Source organism: Leptodactylus fuscus, chromosome 1 (assembly GCF_031893055.1).
Source record: "Leptodactylus fuscus isolate aLepFus1 chromosome 1, aLepFus1.hap2, whole genome shotgun sequence".
In the NCBI taxonomy this organism is placed as follows: Eukaryota; Metazoa; Chordata; class Amphibia; order Anura; family Leptodactylidae; genus Leptodactylus; species Leptodactylus fuscus.
In genome coordinates, this window is record NC_134265.1 from 322,969,801 (window position 1) to 322,988,951 (window position 19,151).

General features: G+C 40.9%; 1 protein-coding gene across 3 annotated transcripts in view; it reads left to right on the forward strand.

The window, feature by feature from the left end:
• NWD2 (NACHT and WD repeat domain containing 2) overlaps positions 1-19,151 on the forward strand; it is a 156,456-nt gene that overhangs the window by 65,266 nt on the left and 72,039 nt on the right. For all 3 annotated transcript variants that reach the window (XM_075260286.1, XM_075260295.1, XM_075260303.1), the window contains 2 exons: positions 8,665-8,753; positions 16,611-16,727. In XM_075260286.1, the coding sequence (XP_075116387.1) occupies positions 8,665-8,753; positions 16,611-16,727 (206 nt within the window). The remainder of the gene's footprint in view (positions 1-8,664; positions 8,754-16,610; positions 16,728-19,151) is intronic.

A 19,151-nucleotide genomic window follows, 5' to 3' on the forward strand; every position in this document is an offset into this window, starting at 1 on the left:
AATAGCTAAAAAAAAATGTACACCCATTAATAAGCAATTTGAAAACTTCACCAACATGGTGTCCATCATGTTTTCAGGCAGCGCTGCAGCTGAATCTCAAATTACAGTCACTCGGCTTCTGCTCCATTTTCCTACAGTCACTCTCTATGCTGCAGTTCACAGCTTAGACCAGCAGGTTAGGCAAGATGGCTGCCACTCTAATCATTTAACGGAATTAGAACTAAAAGTACATCAAAAAGTACACCCAGTACTCCCATGGCACTTGATGTAGCATAGTGTAGGGAGCATAGATTGTACAGCTGCATGCAATGAGTAGAGGCAAGGCTGGGTTCGTGCAGCTCATTTCCTATTCGCTGAACCACACCTCAGCCACTGACCTCTGCTCCGTACAGTTTTAGAACTTATCACGCAAACTTTGAAAAAAACTGACATTAAAAACATAATCTGTTTTTTACGACCATTTTCCATCCATGTGTCACTTATTTCTCGTCTATTTTTTCACCATCTGTCTGTTTTAAAGCCCATTTGTCATCCATTTTAAACTGTCAATTAAAAAATGGATGAACTTCATTGATCTTTTTTTACCAACAAAAAGGTCCATATTTAACAGCCATGAAAAAGATACACAATGAACATTTTGCTTATGTCTGGGAGGAAAAAAAGGACAAAAATAGGACGTTTTGACAGTCAATTAAAAAAAACGGATGTGTGTCTGTACTCATTGACTTCCATTGTTCTAAAAATGGATGTGTGATGGACGTTAAAAAAAATGTTGTGTGCATGAAGCCTTACTCTTCGTTCACATTTGCGTTTGGTATTCCACCTGCGGACTCCTCGAATGGAATATCAAACACAACTGCAAGCAGACAGGAAAGTAGATTGTGAACTACTTTCCTGTCCACATAATCCCTATAAGCACATGGACCCCATTATAGTCTATGGGGTCCGTGTGCTTTCACTGGCACATCGCTTGCAGTTGTGTTTCTTAACTCAAAGCAGTAGCTGAGGCAAGATGGCTGCCCCTATAATCTTTTACAAAAGTAGAATAAAAACACACAAGTCAAAAAAAATTCAAGATTATCTGGGAGAATTGACCTTACCAACATCTCTTCTGGCATGAGGTACACAGAGTAATTCTACTAGTAACCAGTGTTGCCCTGGATGATAATCCTACCCCTTTGCTGCTCTCTTTCCACACAAAATCCAAAAATACACCCGTAAACTGGTTGGTTATCTACTGGTGTCAGCCATGTCCCCTATACCCAGACTGTGGAAACGACTTCAGTCCCCACTCTGACAAATCCTTTATATTAGGGGTATATAGAACCTAGTCGCCGAACTCAGGCCTAGCGACGACACCCATCAGCGGGTTTGGCAGGGTGATGCCTTCCATCTACAAGTTACTTCCATTTCTTTTCTTCCAGTCACCCCTTACAAATCGTGACACTCTATATTTTATAGAATAAAGTTTTATATATCTTCTAAGTAAAATCAAAGACAATATTTAAGAAACCGCCCTATATCTCATGTCAGTGATGTGCGGTGAGCCATTCTCCGGGAATGGAATCATCTCGCTGTTCACTTGTGTTTCATCACGCGGACTATCTATCATGGATCCTAATTACTTCAATCCAGCCTAATTACCGCAGCTCTATTCCTCTAATGGCAAATGTTATAAATTACCACAAATACAAACTGAGTCACATTCTAGGCCCTGCGGCAGCCATTTCCCCGGAGACCATTAGATAATGACGCCACTTTAAGAGAGCTTAATTGGACAAGATCTTCTAATTTTGGCGACATTCAAAGTTGGTTATTATTTTCCAGTGTGCCTGGCTCCATACATTTTAAGTCAGCTGTAGTTTTTAGATCGAGAAACTAGTTCTCTAGTTTTATTGGTCGGACTTATAGATGTAGCATAGCTTAAAGGGAATGTATTGTCATGCTTTGTTGTTTATTTTTTTATTGAAAACAGGAAAAACCTCCATTTTTTTCTAGTCTCTTTATACTATCTGATTTTTTTTATTTTATTTCCTGTACATGATCATGAGGGCCGCCATTTTACCTAAATTTCTTCTTTGCTCTGTTAACAGCATTTAGGTATATGCTTTATAGATGTCTCATGGGTGTATGGGAGATTATTCTAGACTTGTCTTGTGCAGGGAGGCGAAGTAGATAAATCGTGACATCTATTGTCAATAGGGGATACAATGATGGGTTACAGTAATGTTATCTATAGAAGTGTTATTTTTCATTGTATTCTTTTCTGTGATGTAAATAAGGTGACTGATGGGGAGAAAACCCCTATAGAACCTATTATTCGGCTTAATGGCTAGAGTGAAAAGTGCAGGATATAGTGCTTAAGTATAGATTGTGACAAGTAAACTTTAATATATATATATATATATATATATATTTACCGTAAAAACTTGTTTTAAGAAATACCGTATATACTCGAGTATAAGTCGAATTTTTAAGCACAATTTTTTTTATTTTTTTTTTTGGGGGGGGGTCTATGACCAGCCGCAATAGAAATGTATAGAATCTCCCATAAAATAGTGAAAAAACAGAAGCTTAAGAAGAAATAAAATAAAAGTTCTAAATCCCTACTTTCCCTAGAATACATATAAAAGTAGAAAATGACTGTGAAACACAAACACATTAGGTATCCCTGTGTCTGACAGTGCCCGGTCTACTGAATATAGGGTATCTGCGGTGCTCTGTCAGGAAGGGGTTAATAGGATAGATACCCTATAGATACCCTATATTCAGCCAGGCTGAATTCCATGTGGGGGAAAAAAAAAAAAACAGTCCTCAAGCTCAGGGAAGGGGCAGACAGACAACCAAAACACCCCCTACCCTTCCCCAACACCCAGCAACTACTGCACCCAAAAACCATTTTAATTTTTGAAATTTTCCAGTAGCTGCTGCATTTCCCCCCTCAGCTTATACTCGAGTCAATAAGTTTTCCCAGTTTTTTTGTGGTAAAATTAGGGGGGTCGGCTTATATTCGGGTTGGCTTATACTTGAGTATATACGGTAGGTAAATTTTCCAACCAAGGGTGACATAAGCTTTGGTCAGATTTATTGAAACTGGTGTAGATTTCCATTAACTCGGGCAAGAAAACTGAAGTAAGGCTAGGTTCACATTTTAACTCAGGCTTCTGTTCGGGAGGTCCGAAACCTAAACCTAAATCGCATAAAAAAGCTGTTACGTTAGGAAACCCACAGACCCCATAGACTATAATGGGGTCCGTATGCTTTCCATTCAGTTTCCGCCCAAAAAGGGCAAAAAATGCAGAGAGAAAAGTGCTGCTTGTAGCGCTGTACTCTGCACATTTTTCATGCGGAGAGGGGAACAGAATCCCCGTATGGAGTAAAAGTGCATATGTGAAGCAAGTGTAAGATATAAGGAATACAAAAACTATCATCTATTTGCAGAACTGGTGACGTGATCATGGGGGTCCAACTGCTGGGACCCTTAGGCCTTCTGCACACGAAAGGCATTCAGATTTCGCAGACTGACCACGGGTGTGTGCATGCAACTCTTGCCATCATAGTGAGATATGATGCATTGAACCCCCGAATGGCCCGATAAAGTAGTGATTGAGTTATTCGGGAACTCACTGCATCATATCTCACTATGATGCCAAGAGTTACATGAACACAGCCATGGTCAGTCCTGGAAATGTGACCCTCATGCGGACCATGCTTGCTGGACTGAATACAGTGGGGTGCAGGATAACTAAAGATAAGATTCCGAGCCCCCTGTTCCAGAGCCATTTCTATGAAGTAGTAGTCAAGCATGTGCTCTTCCGTTCCATTTGATATCTGTGAAACTGACCCCCATCGACCATAGTATATCTGGGCAGATGATGTTAGGATATTACTTGCTTTGCGCCATAACTAAAAAAAGAATCAATAGTAAAGTACAAAGTATAATCTATGTCCTGTCATTGTACCTGTAGAGCCACATAATGAGCTATCACGGGACTCGCAGTCCAGCTGCGTTGCGCTTTTCTACCATCATTATACGAGTCCACCACCCGTCCCCATTTCACTCCATGGACAGAGTGTTGCTTTTTTGAGAAACACTTTCATTAAAGCATTTCCACATACATACAGCACAGAGACAGTCTCCGTGTAGCTATTAATGATCAGAACATTTTCCTGGCAAACCTCTCAGTTGTTTTGGGAATACTTGTCCCTCGCTGCCTTCTATATTGTCACATTTATCATCTGTCATATTAGGCTGGAGAGCAGGAGATAGGGAAAATTCATTTTACAAAATAAACAACCAAAATAGGAGTCTAAAAGTCTTGTGTCTATTTGTTTATGCCGCTGAAAGCTTGTGTGCACATAAATTGCCTTCACTTTCTGTGTCTGAGACAGTAAAATGGGAAACTTCAGCAAAAAGTGTCACCGTTTAACTATATGGCAGTGGAACGTGGAGGATTTAGAGCCCTGGAATAGAAAAACAACTCTGACCTCTCAAAGGTATCATAAAATAGATCCATCCATAGAATATGAACCTATTAATTGTAGAAATGCTCAGAGGTGAGCACTAGAGATGTATCCATTAACCCCTCCATCGCCATAGATTACTATGGAGAGAGTACACACTAACCCTTCACCACCATGGATAACCATAGATAATATTATTAACCATTAGCTAATCGACATTGGTTGATGCTCTGTGCAATTCTAATGAAACCCCTTAGAATGTGGCACACCCCAGTGGAGGTGTTGTGAATTGCAGTCTGTCAATAGCTTTGCTGGCCTACCGAAATGTTGTATTGAATGGTTTCTATCAAAAATCTCTAAAGGGGCTGTAGGGGATGAAAACATATTAATGCATTATCAGGCAAGGGCGCGAACATATTAATGCATGTATACTTACCTGCAGCCTCCCCTGCATTCCTCCGCTAGGCTGTTTATATACAGGACAGTTGCAGTGATGACGTCACATTAATGGGACTGTGTCAGCCAATAACCATTTTAGTAGTATACCAATGACAATCATTTTTAGCTGCCTTGGTGCCATTGACAGGACATCAGAGCAACAAAGATAAGGGCTTCTTCTGAAAGTAGGAATGTCGGAGAGGATGCAGGGAAGTATAAATGCAATTTTATTTTCTATCCCTCCCTTACTACCTCATTTACATTTTTATCCCAAACTATCCCTTTAACAGTGGTACAACTACAGTCCTATTGATTCCAGACCAAAAACTTTGGATCAGGGCACAAACCCACCCTTGTCTGCTGTCACCAGCATTGAGTCATAAACCAAGACTCCCCCTACAGACTGACATTCCCTTACTAAAACCTTGCCAGCATACAGTCAGTAAAGAACAGACTCATCACTGTAGCATACAGTCAGGACAAGCCAACCCCCCAAAATCATTACACAGTAGGCACTCCAAAAATCAATATACAGGCAGATTCAGGTACTACTAAAACCAATATACAGTCAGGTCCAGAATCCAGCATCCGGTCAGATACAGACATTTCTAAAGCCAGTGTACAGTCAGGTCCAGGCAGTCCTAAAGCCAGTATACAGTCAGATTCAGTCAACCATCTAAAACTAGCATATAATAAGACCCAGTCCCTCCTAAAACCAACATACAGTCACATCCAGGCTCTCTTAAACCCTCCATATGGTCAGATCCAGGGATTCCTTCAACTAGCATACACTCAGGACCGCACATTTCTAAAAACTGCCTACAGTCAAGTCCAGACCTTGGACATGGAAAAGTGTTGTACTTTCGAGATAGAGAGATTTGCCATGCCATATGATACATTTGCTGTGAAATCTTCTTATACCATGACCTACAGTGCTGATTACAAATATAGAATTTGTAAATTTTTGCCGCAAAATTACACTGCAAATTTTACCCTTTGCAGGGGATGAGCTACATTTTCCATCAGTTTTTACCATTGGTAGAGATCTGCAGACTTTCTGCAACAGGAAATCTAAAACATTTCAGTCCGATGTGTCCATAACCTAAAAGACTGAAATCCATACATTTCTGAAAAACTGTCAATAAAAGATACAAGCAAATAACACCAAATACAAGCAAAAGCAAGAGATACAACATCAATGTTATAAAACAATAACTTCACCTTCTGGAATATTTTTGCGAATAGAGAATAAAAGTTCTTAATATAGACAGTATCTGTAGGCAGCGAGTGTCCCAGTTACAATGTAACTCTCGTGCCCGAGGTATAGGAGACGGGAAACTTTATCAAAGTGCGCTGACTGTAGCACAGATGACACACTCTTATATACACCAATGATAACTACACTAAAAAAGTTAATATACCCGGATGGTATTACATAAGCCAATTGTATGCAGATATGCTCATGTCATAGAAATAGGGTTTAATGCTCAATTGAAAAGGGAGATGGCGTGAAACTGTATCTTAACCCGAAGCATTTTCTGTCTCCATAAACAAGGTTCAGCGATTTAAAGAGGACCCTTCATCACCTTCAGCAACTCTTTGCCTCTTTTAATAGGCGGTTTTGCAACTTAAACCATCTTGTTGTCATCCCCTTGCTATTGTATACGAGTCCCATGAATCCAGGAGCTTTTGCGGTCCATGACTCTTTATGTCTTGGTAACCTGATAACTAGAGATGAGCGAGTAGTACTCAATCGAGTAGGTATTCTTTTGAATATTATGGTATTCGAAATACTCGTACTCGATTGAGTACCACTCGCTGTTCGAATGTAAAAGTTCGATGCAGAACCAGCATTGATTGGCCGAATGCTATACAGTCGGCCAATCAACGCTGGTTCTTCTCCTACCTTTAGAAGTCTTCTCCGTGCAGCTTCCCCGCGGCGTCTTCCAGCTCCGAATTCACTCTGCCAGGCATCGGGCCTGGGCAGAGCCGACTGCGCATGTCCGCTTGTAGTGCGGGCATGCGCAGTCGGCTCTGCCCAGACCCAATGCCTGGTAGAGTGAATGAAGAGCCGGAAGATGCCGCGGGGACGCTGCAAGGAGAAGACTTCTCGGAGGATCCAGCCCGACCCTCACTCGTGGACTTGGTAAGTATAATTTAATCGAACGTTGCCTACCCCTGAAACGAGCATTTTCCCCCCATAGACTATAATAGGGTTCGATATTCGATTCGAGTAGTCAAATATTGAGGGGCTACTCGAAACGAATATCGAACCTCGAACATTTTACTGTTCGCTCATCTCTACTGATAACCCGTCCACAATAAGGAAATCATGGCTGAGTTTCTGACAAGACCCTGACCATAGAAAGTTCCTGCACTTGTGGTCATATTCACTAGGAAACTTAATTGATCTCATTTAATTAAATGGGATTTCCAGCCCCAATCCGATTTTTCATACTACTGACCTATTCAGAGGCTAGATGATCAGTATATGATCTGGGAGGGGGGTATCTGATACCTGACCTAACTAGTGCACCAGGCTGCTGCTGAATTACTCCTATCACCGGTCTGAGTGGCTCCTATTACTTCGTGCTGCACATGCCCCAGGTCCACTACTGGTCCTAGTGGCAACCTAGTGCTGCAACGGCTAATCTGTCAGACCCCACAGATCACATATTGATGACCTATCCTGTGGAATCAGCAACAACTTAATCCTAATATGACAATAAAAGCCTTGAAAGGTTGTAGTTCACACCTCCTCCTCACCCGCACCACACAGAGTGAACACACATAGACAAAAATAGGATGGTTGGTATATCGCCTTCTATTAATGTATCAGGAGATCTTGTTGGGTTTAGAAAAAGTATATAATATATAACACATATATCTGGATATGTCCAGCCAACAGCAAAGGTCTATAGATCGAATCAAAAGTACAATGTCTGGCGTAAAGTCTACCAAGAACACAGACCACTGAAGCAAATGATATGACTTGATGGTCTATGGTGTGAAAACAGATATATTATATACTTATATATACAAACCCCTTAGCAACTAGGACATCATGAGCCTTACCCGCCACTTAAGAAAGCATTACTCCCACCATAATTTCTTTATATTCTTGACTCTTCCTATTGTTACAGTCAGAATATAGTTCTACTAATGTCTTTATAATTGTAGTTATAGACTTCTAACATATGATTTCTCCATTCACGACACTGAGGACAGAACTGAACACGGATATGCTGAGCTAGAGCCGATATTGATGTCTTTTAAACGCTTTGCAAATTGTATGGCAGCAACATGCAAAAATAAGATTTCATTTTGTAGGATGAGATTATTCAAATGAGATAAAGGCCGCCGTGGTGTTTTTCCCGTTTCTTTCACAGCCACCTTCTATCTGTAAAAGGATGTTATTTTTTCCTTCACTCTTTTCTGCCAGAGCGTGAGATTGCTATTTTTTAAATGTGAATTTTTTTACTTTTTTTTTTTAATCTGGTACTTTTGCATTTTTTTTTTGTTAGCATTTATCAACATAAATATAAATATAGATATACTTTTTAAAATGTATTTATGTTTTATGTTGTTATTTTATAATGGCATTATTATACTAATTATTATTAATTATTATTATTATTATTATTATTATTATTATTATTATACTAATTATTATTATTATTATTATTATTATTATTATTATTATACTAATTATTATTATTATTATTATTATTATTAAATGATCTCTCGCTGTATTTTGTGCAGATACAGAAGCAGAGAGGAACGCCCTAAAGGAGCAGGTTTATCCCAAGCTGAGAGAATTCTGCAGAGAAAACTATGGCATGGAGTTCCAGGTAAATAGAGGGATGGACTGCACACAATGTAGGAGAGTACTTGCCATGAAAGGACACAAGGGAGTTTCTAAGCAAAAGGTGAAATTTGGGATTGAGTAAGTAATGGGAGTGCAAATAGACTTTGCAAATAGATTAGGGCTTTGAGGTAGCCAGAAGAAGAAGCGTTAGATAGTCTAAGGAGATTGTTGGTCTGTGATGTCTATTACATTGGTGACCAAAGCAGTGAGAAGCCCACCCTACTGAAATTTACAGTGTTTTGGGTGCTATGTATTTTGCCACTGCTGATGTTACAATGGCCATTTGAAGTTCCTGTGGAGAGAAGAGGAACTGGGTTCTGTCCTAACACACTTAAAACCCGACCGTAACCTGCTAGAGCAGGGGTGCCCAATACGTCGATCACGATCTACCGGTCGATCGCAAAGGACGTATGGGTCGATCGCGGGATGCAGCCAGGCAGCAGAGTCGACTCTCAGCCTGCGTTGTGAACAAGCACTCCGGACACTTGCAGGCCGGGCAGCAGCAGCTCCGGGGGATGACGCGCTCCCCGCTCTTATGGATGGAGGGAGCCAGGGTGCTGCTTGTTCACAGCGCAGGCTGAGAGTCATCTCCGGACACTGCCGCAGCCCCAGCCTGCCAGTGTCCAGAGATAACTCTCAGCCTGCGCTGTGAACAAGCAGACACCGGGGATCCCTGGGCGGCCACAGAACGCTGCTGTCTCCTGCTCTCACGCTCCGCCCAACCCCGCCCACATGCCCGGGCCCACCCACAGACACATCCCATCCCGCCCACAAGAATTGGGTAGTAGATCTTTTGCCTTGTCAGTTTATAAAGTAGCTCACATGCTGAAAAAGTGTGAGCACCCCTGTGCTAGAGTAATGCGAATATGTCACGCCACATAATGAAACCAACGTAACCCACGTCTGTGACATCATTGAAAGGCCGAAGACTGAGTCATTACTTGCACTTGAGAAAGGGCCATTCTTTGAGCCTGAAACGCGTTGTACAGATTTGCCTAATAAAAAGTGTTCAGTGACCACTCCTGGTGTCCTCTTTGCTGACTGGTGCAGTGAGTGTGGTTTTCTTCATAAGCCTTGGTGCATCCTGGTTTCACAATAGCCAGTATGGTGGAGGTTATGGAAGGCAGTTAGTATAGAGAATCTTGAGCCCCATTGCAGGTAGGGCCACTTGAAGTGTGTATGGTTGTTCCCATGGGCACTGCTCTGGGGAAAGGTCAAAAGACAATGGGAGTGCGGTACTGTAGACAGATATGTCACCCCAAAATGGCATAGTGCAACCAGTGCCTTAAAAGGGAGTCTGTGACTAGAACACAACATATCAGCTCAATCCTAAAGATCGATAGGTTAAGGTCACCTAAATCAAACAGTTTGTTTGACAACAGAGTTGGTGCCACTGATGCCAATACATCACTGTTTTGGCAATATACAACTGAGCTCTATGGAGCAATGAGGATGTTGCCATTGCACCAAAAAGATAAGCGGCAACGCCCCCATTGCTCTAAAGAGCCCATTTGTATATCGACAGAAACAGTAATATATCAGCAACAGAGGCTGAGATTCACAAGGGGAAAACACAGTTTAATTCAGGTCGCCCCACCCTGAAGGGTTTATGTTCTGGGTTTTGATGACGGACCACCCTGTAAAGATAACGCTTGCAAACAACATTGTCAAGTCTTCTTCTGTATCTTAAGAATATTCTAGTCATGTTTTACATGATGTTATTAATATTGTAAAATCCCCAATGATGTCACCGTTTTAACTATTTCCCAACACCACTGTACTATTCAGTGGACGTCAAGTCTTTAACCTTTGTGGCCACTCGGGAACTATATATATATATATATATATATATATATATAATAAAAAAATTTTTTTTTTTTAAACTACAGAACCTCTTAGCTGTAGAATACTACAGCGAGGTCCACAGGCCCAATGGTGGGTGGCTGTATGTCTGAACTCAATGTGATCTACTGCAAAGACACTGCAGCGTGAAAATCAATGTGAACTACTGCAAGACACTGCAGCCTGAACTAAATGTGAACTGTGTGTACTGTGCGACACTCCATGTGAACAAGGTGCAACTAAAATCCTGCCAGTTTAGCTCACTGGCCAGGTGCACCAGTACAAGTGAAACACACGGCTGCCAAGGGTTAACACTCACCCCAGGACAGCAAACACACACACTTACCCCTGCGACAGCTAGGGGCCACCATGGAAGTTTAGAACCTTCTCCTGCACACAGCTTGGAGTTACCAGGGGAGTTGGCATGCTCCTGCACACAGCTTGGAGCCATCAAACACCCATGCTCCCGCACACAGCTAGGAGCCATACATGAAGTCAGACAGTACCACATAGGCTATCTCAGAGACCAAGCCTGCTGCAGCTCTACAAGCTGGAACGGCGTCTACCGCTCCTAGCCCTGGTGTAGAGATGACAGTTCAGGGCTTACAGGTCCTAACTAACAGCACCCAGAACTAAGCAGAGGAACCCCACACAGAGGCCTAGTCTGACAACCTGCCTAAGTACTGGAGCCTATCCCTGAGACTACTATCATTCACTCCGTGGACTTTGAGGAAAGTTTAGACAAAGTGTGAGCACCCGGCGGGCGTCGGCTCACACTATTTAAAGGAAAGTCCCCGCCCAATAGGGGCGGTGGCCATGACCTCACCGCTTATGTTCAGTAGGGGAGAAATGGGACTTAGCTTGTGAGCAGCTCCAATACGTCCGAGCATGACCATTAGGGTGAAAGCTGGATGATTAGACTGACCCACAGGTGGCGCTGTCCGCTATGATAGCAACCTGCGGGACCCAATCCTGCCATAGCTACTGGTTCTCCGATTTATTACGTAGTGGAGACCCATCGGCAATGCCTCCGATCAGAATGTGAGTATTGAAAGCAGCTATACAATTATACTATATACATCCCATATATATATATATATATATATATATATATATATATATATATATATATATATAGTCAAAGCAATATCAAATAAATAAGTATCTATAATATAATGATAACAATAATAATAATTTAATAATAAAATATAGTATAAATTACATTTCAAGTAAGACATTTAAGTGACAGTCCTCGCCATTAGCTGACAGATAACACAAGCTTTCCTTAGCTTAGCCTTGTATATTGACAAGCCCTAATTAAAGGGATTGTCTGAATTTTGTAGAATTTGACTTCCATAGAAGCTAAAGCAACCCTTTTAAGGATTGCGGAAGTGAATTTGTTTGGATTTTCTTTTAGTTATTTTTCTATCTGTATTTATTGAAATATCAGTAATTCAGGTCAGAATACTTTCTTTGTACTAAATTTTACTTTGAGGTTAACAGAAAAGAAAGAGAAAACAAGTTGTGGTATAAAATGAGACAGGGATAATTATTTGCCAGGCTCTATTGATCTTGCGAGATATCAAGATCACAGCTTTAACAGTGTATAATAAACAGCTTTCATATAAGAAGCCGCGAGCGTAATTACACAACTTGTACACGTGATTTACTATATACACAAGAGACCCAATAACTGGCTGCTGTTAACAACTTGAACAAATATACACTGTACATATACAGTCTAATCCGCTTTTCTACAGAACACAACCCATTAGCAGAAGTTGGGTAATCCTTATGTTTACTCTCCTTATGTTTCTAAATTTCCCATAATTCCATGTTATAGAAAATAATTGAATAAACTATATACATTGTAAACATATTGTATGTAAAGATATTTTGTTATGTTACCGGTATACACGGCTGGAATCCGGTGGCCAGATAGAATAAGCCAGGAGCAGATAGGTATTGAGGAGTACTAGTCCGGGGTGCAGCTGAAGTGTAGATCACAAGGGTAATATAGTCTGGGAAAGACAGTTCTGAGGCGCAGAGACTGGAACAAGTCACAATACTCGAGCAAGGGCTGTACTCCCTCATGGGTATAAATAGGCCCAAACAAGATGGCTTCACATTGGCACAGATCGGTCATCTATGTTAAAGGCAATTCCTAGGATGAACAAAGCAGCCTCCAGTGGTGAGGAGTGGAAGCGCAACACAATCGTTCAGAGTGAAAAACAGTGCCCGCTGGTGGTAGAATAGCAAACTACACCAAGATTCTGACGTATATTTCTGGTGACGAGTCTGATAGGAGCGATCAGATGTATATTTCTATGGTTCATTATATTATTGTTAGACCCAAGTACAGATGTGTCCACTCTTAACTTAGCTCTAATTTGTTTAAGGAGTCAAAATTACTTTCTCATGAAATTCAACAAAGTATATTGTGATATGCTGAAAAAAACCATTGACACCATAGGTCACATGTTCATTGGTCACATGATACAGCTGCGGCTCAATTCTATTAAAGTGATTGGGACTTAGATGCAACATCAAACAGAATGTCTATACAATATGCAGCACTGTGATTGGTATTGAATAAGACCGCAACACTCACCCTAACTCTGTGGTCTCTTTAAACAGCTGATCTGTGGAGGTCCCAGGTGTCAGACCCCCACCAGTCTGATATTGATGTCCTATCCTGATCAATAGTTAAGTGTCTGGAAACCCATATAAATGAAGTGCAGCATGCCAAACATAACAAGTGCTCCCCTTGCTATTATAAGTTGGAATTCTTTCTAGTATCCTGTATTCATATCACTGTGTATATACTGTACTTGAAATATATGTGACTATGGCTGTTGCAATATCCTTACAAAGACAGGCTTTCCTAATAATATAGTAACTGTACTGAAGAAAGCAGAGCTTGAGATAACAGGCATCCAGATCATTGTGATCATTCCTTCTGTCATGCTTATCTCTGGGCACAGATGCTCGTAGCTAGAAAACGTTTGTCTTCAGATAATTTCTCATGTTAAGAAAATCAATATTTTACAGTATAATAAATCTGAAAATATGTTCAAGAAGATTTGTTAGGGATTGCTCTTTACTGATAAAAATATATAAGCTCGGATGGATTGTAAAGACTTGGGGGTTGGCAACTATTTTTCTAAAGATGGAGTAACATTACTACCGGCTTAGGCTACGTTCACATTTGTACCAGATTCTCTGTTGGAGACTCCATCACGTTGTCCGTCTGAAATCTACGGGTTAAAAAGTTCCGCACTCACAGCTTTTTTGTCAGCCGATCTCAGTGTTAAAACATCAGATCCAACGGACCCCATTATAGGCAATCTGTTTTAGCAATCTCCCTACCCCTTGCTCCTGTCCTCCGATAGACAAGAACAACAGATACCCAGTTCTAATGTGAACTTAGCGTATGTTGTCCATGTTTAAGTTACTATAATGTAATCAGTTCCATCTACGGTATATATACTGTATTCATTTGCTAGTTTTTACACTTATTTCATTATATAAATTACTGTTATCTGAATACATGAAACTTTGTAATACAATATGTTATTGGGGATGGTTAGAGGTGGTGAAGAACCTGATTAACCAGAGCACATAGCACATCTCTCTAGCTATGCACAGTGGCGTAACTAGAAATGGCGGGGCCCCGTGGCGAACTTTTGACATGGCCCCCCCCAACTGACACGGACGCCCTCGACCGACCTCCTCCTCCGCATTTCTGCACGCTCTATTATGTCCCTTAGTGGCCCCTGCACACAGTATTATATCCCTTAGTGGCCCCTGCACACAGTATTATGTCCCTTAGTGGCCCCTGCACACAGTATTATATCCCTTAGTGGCCCCTGCACACAGTATTATGTCCCTTAGTGGCCCCTGAACACAGTATTATATCCCTTAGTGGCCCCTGCACACAGTATTATGCCCCTTAGTGGACCCTGCACACAGTATTATGTCCCTTAGTGGCCCCTTCACACACTATTATGTCCCACTGTGGACACCCATGAACAAGTATTATACTCCGGGGTCTTTTCAGACCCCGGAGTATAATAATCAGAGACCTGGGGGAATAAAAACATTAAAAAACTACTGTTTCATATCTGTCCCCCGGCTCCTACGCTGTCAGCCTCCTTCTTCAATGACGTCAGACGTTACATGACCCGGGACACAGGCCGGGTTCATGTGACATCAGAGACGTCAGACATGAATGACGGAGGCCTGGCAGGATCGTGAAGAGGTAAGTAACAGTATTTTTTACGTTCCCTTACCTCTCCCGGGCCTCCGATCGTTATACTCAGGGGTCTGCAAAGACCCCCGAGTATAATGATAGTGTTTGTGGGGCCCGCGGTGTCACTTACCGATCCCGGCCCAGCCAGGATCGGCAAGTGAATAGAGCCCGTAACGGCCTATTTAAAAAAAAAAAAACGCAGCGGTAGCGGCTGTCACCAGGCCCCTAATGTCCCGTGCCCTGTGGCAGCTGCCTCTGCTGCTATGGCGGTAGTTACGCCCCTGGCTATGCATGAGAAAGAGCCCACCCACTCATAACAGTTTTAGAGAGAAATTGCGCAATCATAGGATTAAAAATGACACATTACACATAATATTTGCAGGAGCGCGCGAGCCAACAATATCTACAGTTGCCGTGGAAGAGGGAGAGGTTTTGCCATCCTACAGGAAAAGCGACTGAAGTCTAGCACGAGTAGTGGCTTGTGGAAATGTAGTCTTTGTTTTTTTTTGTTTCAGTGTCCCAAGCAGTTACCTTAGAGCTAAAGGATGTTCCTAGGATCTAAACCAATGAAAAGAAAAAACAAATAGTAATAAAACTAGTATGTAATAGTTATAAGAAGGGTACAGGGGCGTCCATAACACCAATTGGTGGCAGAGGTTAGTCCTGTTGCCTTGCAAGTCCTGGGCTTGAGTCCAGCCAAGGAAAACCTCTGCACAGAATCTGTATATTTTCCCTGTTTCTGCATGGGGGGTTTTGATCTCAACCTCCAAAGACATACTGATAGGGAATCTAGATTGTGAGCCCTACAGTGGGTGATGACAATATATGTAACGTGCTGCGGAATATAATGGTACTAAATAAGATGGCAAAATAAAAAAGTAACCTCTTCTGAGCCTGAATGGAATTAGACTTATTAAAGAGGTTTTTCCTGGAGGCTGAGGAAAGTGGAAAAAACATACTCACCTCTCCCCAACGCTCCGGTGTCCCAGGCTGATGTCCGGTGCCAAGTCGCCCAGGGGCTCAGAAGCCTAAGGAAAGGAACCAGGCAGAGGTGACAAATGTGAGTGACGTCCCAAGTCCTTTCCTTAGGCCGCTGATCGGTCTTAGCGAACACATGCAGGACGTACATGGGGCGCTGCAGGATTGGACAACGGTCTGGGACATAGAGGATGTAGCAAAGTTTAATTTGACACTTAATGAGTTACAGTAAATGGACAGTTGAAGCAAACTATAACTTGACTCTTTGAATGGTTTTCAATGTTTTTTGTTGTGAGTTATCATGTTGCAACAAGTTATCAGACTCTAGTTAAACTTTACTACATTTGTACAATCTTACGGTTTTATATGAAAATAATTGCATTGTAAAGATTAACATTTGTACAATGATGATAGCAATAGAATCCTTTATGTTATTAAAGAATGAACTTTGAATATAAGACTTTATGATAATGTAATTTCACCGCAGTTATTACTAAGACATGGATGACCTTTAAGTCAAAATATAATGGAGAAAAAAAACTGTATTTACATGTCTAAATGTGAACATTCCCCATAACGTGACAACTCTTGGCATTGGAAGAACTTAGTCATACATTATATTAGCCATATAAATTATAGGATATCACAAAACGCTGCGCGAGACATAAAAACATCCAATGCAAGTAAGATACAGAATGAAAAAAAAAATATCTGCAGCAAATCGAAGGTGATTTTTAATATTTCCTAATATCTACTATTAAATCCTAGGCTATAGACTTGTATTGGGGGATACCAACAGAAGAATGGGATAGCCCTGAACTGCAGCGGACTCGCATGAGGTTGTTGGAGGAGTGTCTGAAGACATCTGCTGGACCGTGTTTTGTTGTAAGTAAGCAATGGATTTGTTTCCTACATAATAGTACTAAAAGGATATTCTCATATCTAATGTTATATGAGGCTAAAATGTCTGTAATGTTCTACACAAGGAATATGCCACTAATAATAGAAATATCTGTGTGATAGAAGGAAGCGGATTAAAGGGTATGTTGAGATTAAAAAAAAAAAAAACAATTACTAAATGCAGGGAACTTCCACTGACCTGGAAAACTCACCACCAACCCAGTACTGCGGTAACAGGGGTCTCTGGCCAGTCGTGTAGTGGAGACATGTCCTAAAAGGAATATCTTATCTTATCTTAATGCACATGTGAATGCTGTAGTAGTCACTAGCCAAAGCGATGAGGCTTGTATGTTAGGTGAGTGACCATTGTGGCTACTCATTTGGCTGCCGTTATCATATCCGCATTATCGCCACAGGACAAGTCGATAAGACAAATAGGTACCAACAAGGTATGGGTGCTCGAGTGGTGGAAGATTATTTTTGATTATACCATATTGCCTGCCATTAGTAATATGTATTAAGATCCTGGACATTTCCTTAAGGCTATGGCCACATATTGTAACAAGCAGTGTTAATGTAATCTCATCCACACATTGCAGAAACAAACACTTTGGAAAATGCAAAAATGGGCACGTTTTCGAAAAAATTGACCATAATAATAAATAATAATACATTTTACTTATATAGCACCAACATATTCTTTTACTTGCGTCAAAGGTGCTCGAATGGAAAAAAAGCAAAAATGCAAAAAACTATGGAAAACCAGCAAAAAACACAAAGTTTTCTAACCTTAGAAGGCAAACAAAAAGTCAAAAACTGATTTCACTTTCACACTATGGAAACATCTGGATACATAAGGCAAGAAAAAGAGTCAAGGACCTTGGAAATTTGATATTACACATGCGAAATATGCTAAACCTGCAGTTCATATGAGGCTATGTAATACTAAACAATCTAGTGCTTTGCCCTCTAGAGATTATGTTTAGATGCTGATTCATCCCATTTTGTTCCACCTCTCATTGTGTCCATATTTAGAGCGTAACTCATGCTTCAAGGAAAAGGCTTTAACCTGAATGTAGCATTATGCAACTAGGTTGACGCTCAAGTTTCTGTACCTTTAGATAGATAGAAGAGTTTACTTACACTAGTAGATGGAGATTGGAGATTTAGCTGCAGATCGTGGCTTGTGCTGAGACTTCCCGCTTGGAGAAAGAGAGAGAGAGCTACTTTCAAGTTTAATATCACACAGCATTTGATGTTATGCATTCTGTGTATAAGTAAGTAGTTGGAAATGTCAGATGTTGACTTGGTCTACGTTTCTTTTTTTTGGTCATCTGTACATTCCATTACAGTTAGGGTTGTGGATCCTGGCATGCTCAGGTCAAACGTATCCCAATACAGGTGACTTCTCATCTTCTATAATGTCATACACCCAAACTTTGTTGCCACCTTGTAACCTAAGGGGATGTTTAAATACCATTGTGAGCGTCCATTGCTCTCAACTGTCATAGGATGATGAGAGCTATAGACTCTCCCAGTGACTCTAATGTAAACAACATGGCGGACACTCTGTCATGTATGTTTACCTTTGTAACAAGAAAAAGACTTTTTCTTCCATCAGAAAAGTGAAAAACATGATGGAAGAAAGATTTCATCATATGTTTTAAAGCACATGGACACCAGATGGAGGAGGCTCCATCTGCATCTGTCTGTTGCTCTAATCCAGTGATAGATGAAAGCAAAAAACATAATAACAGTAGTGTGAACCTACCCTTGCTTTTCGTAGGAGGTATGAACAGAGTTCGTGAACAACAGTGAATGTCAACTTGGTGGTCGTGTTAAATGGACTTTACGAGACTTTAGCGCCGCATTAGTGATTTTTTTTCTACTTGTACGCCAATGTATATCTGAACATGCTCAAGTAGACATCCAGTTCCAGTATAAGAAGTATGTCAAGGGTATCACAGGGACTCTTATATTGTAATACTACATACCATCAGATGTGCCACTATTTTTTAAAGAAAGCAATCGTGTTCCTGTTGTCATGGAGAAATGGACAAATAATTAGTGGAAGCCATTACTGACTTCAATCAGCCCTTAGCTGCAGTGACAGAAGCGGTTATGTACAACTGATTGGTCCGTGGACCAACTCTCAGCCTCCCACCGATCAGGTATTTCTGGCCTATCCTGATGATAGACCAAAGAATTGCTTAAGTAGTCACGGCAAAGTCAGTAAATATATGTTACTGTGCAGATGTTTTAGGCATCTGTGGAAAAAATACTGCAAAATATTTGTTATTAACAAAATCAAGTGAATAAATAATAAATCTAAATCAAATCAATATTTGGTGTGACCGACCGTTGCCTTCCATCAATACACAGTTTTTAAAGGGACTCTGCAGAGAGGTT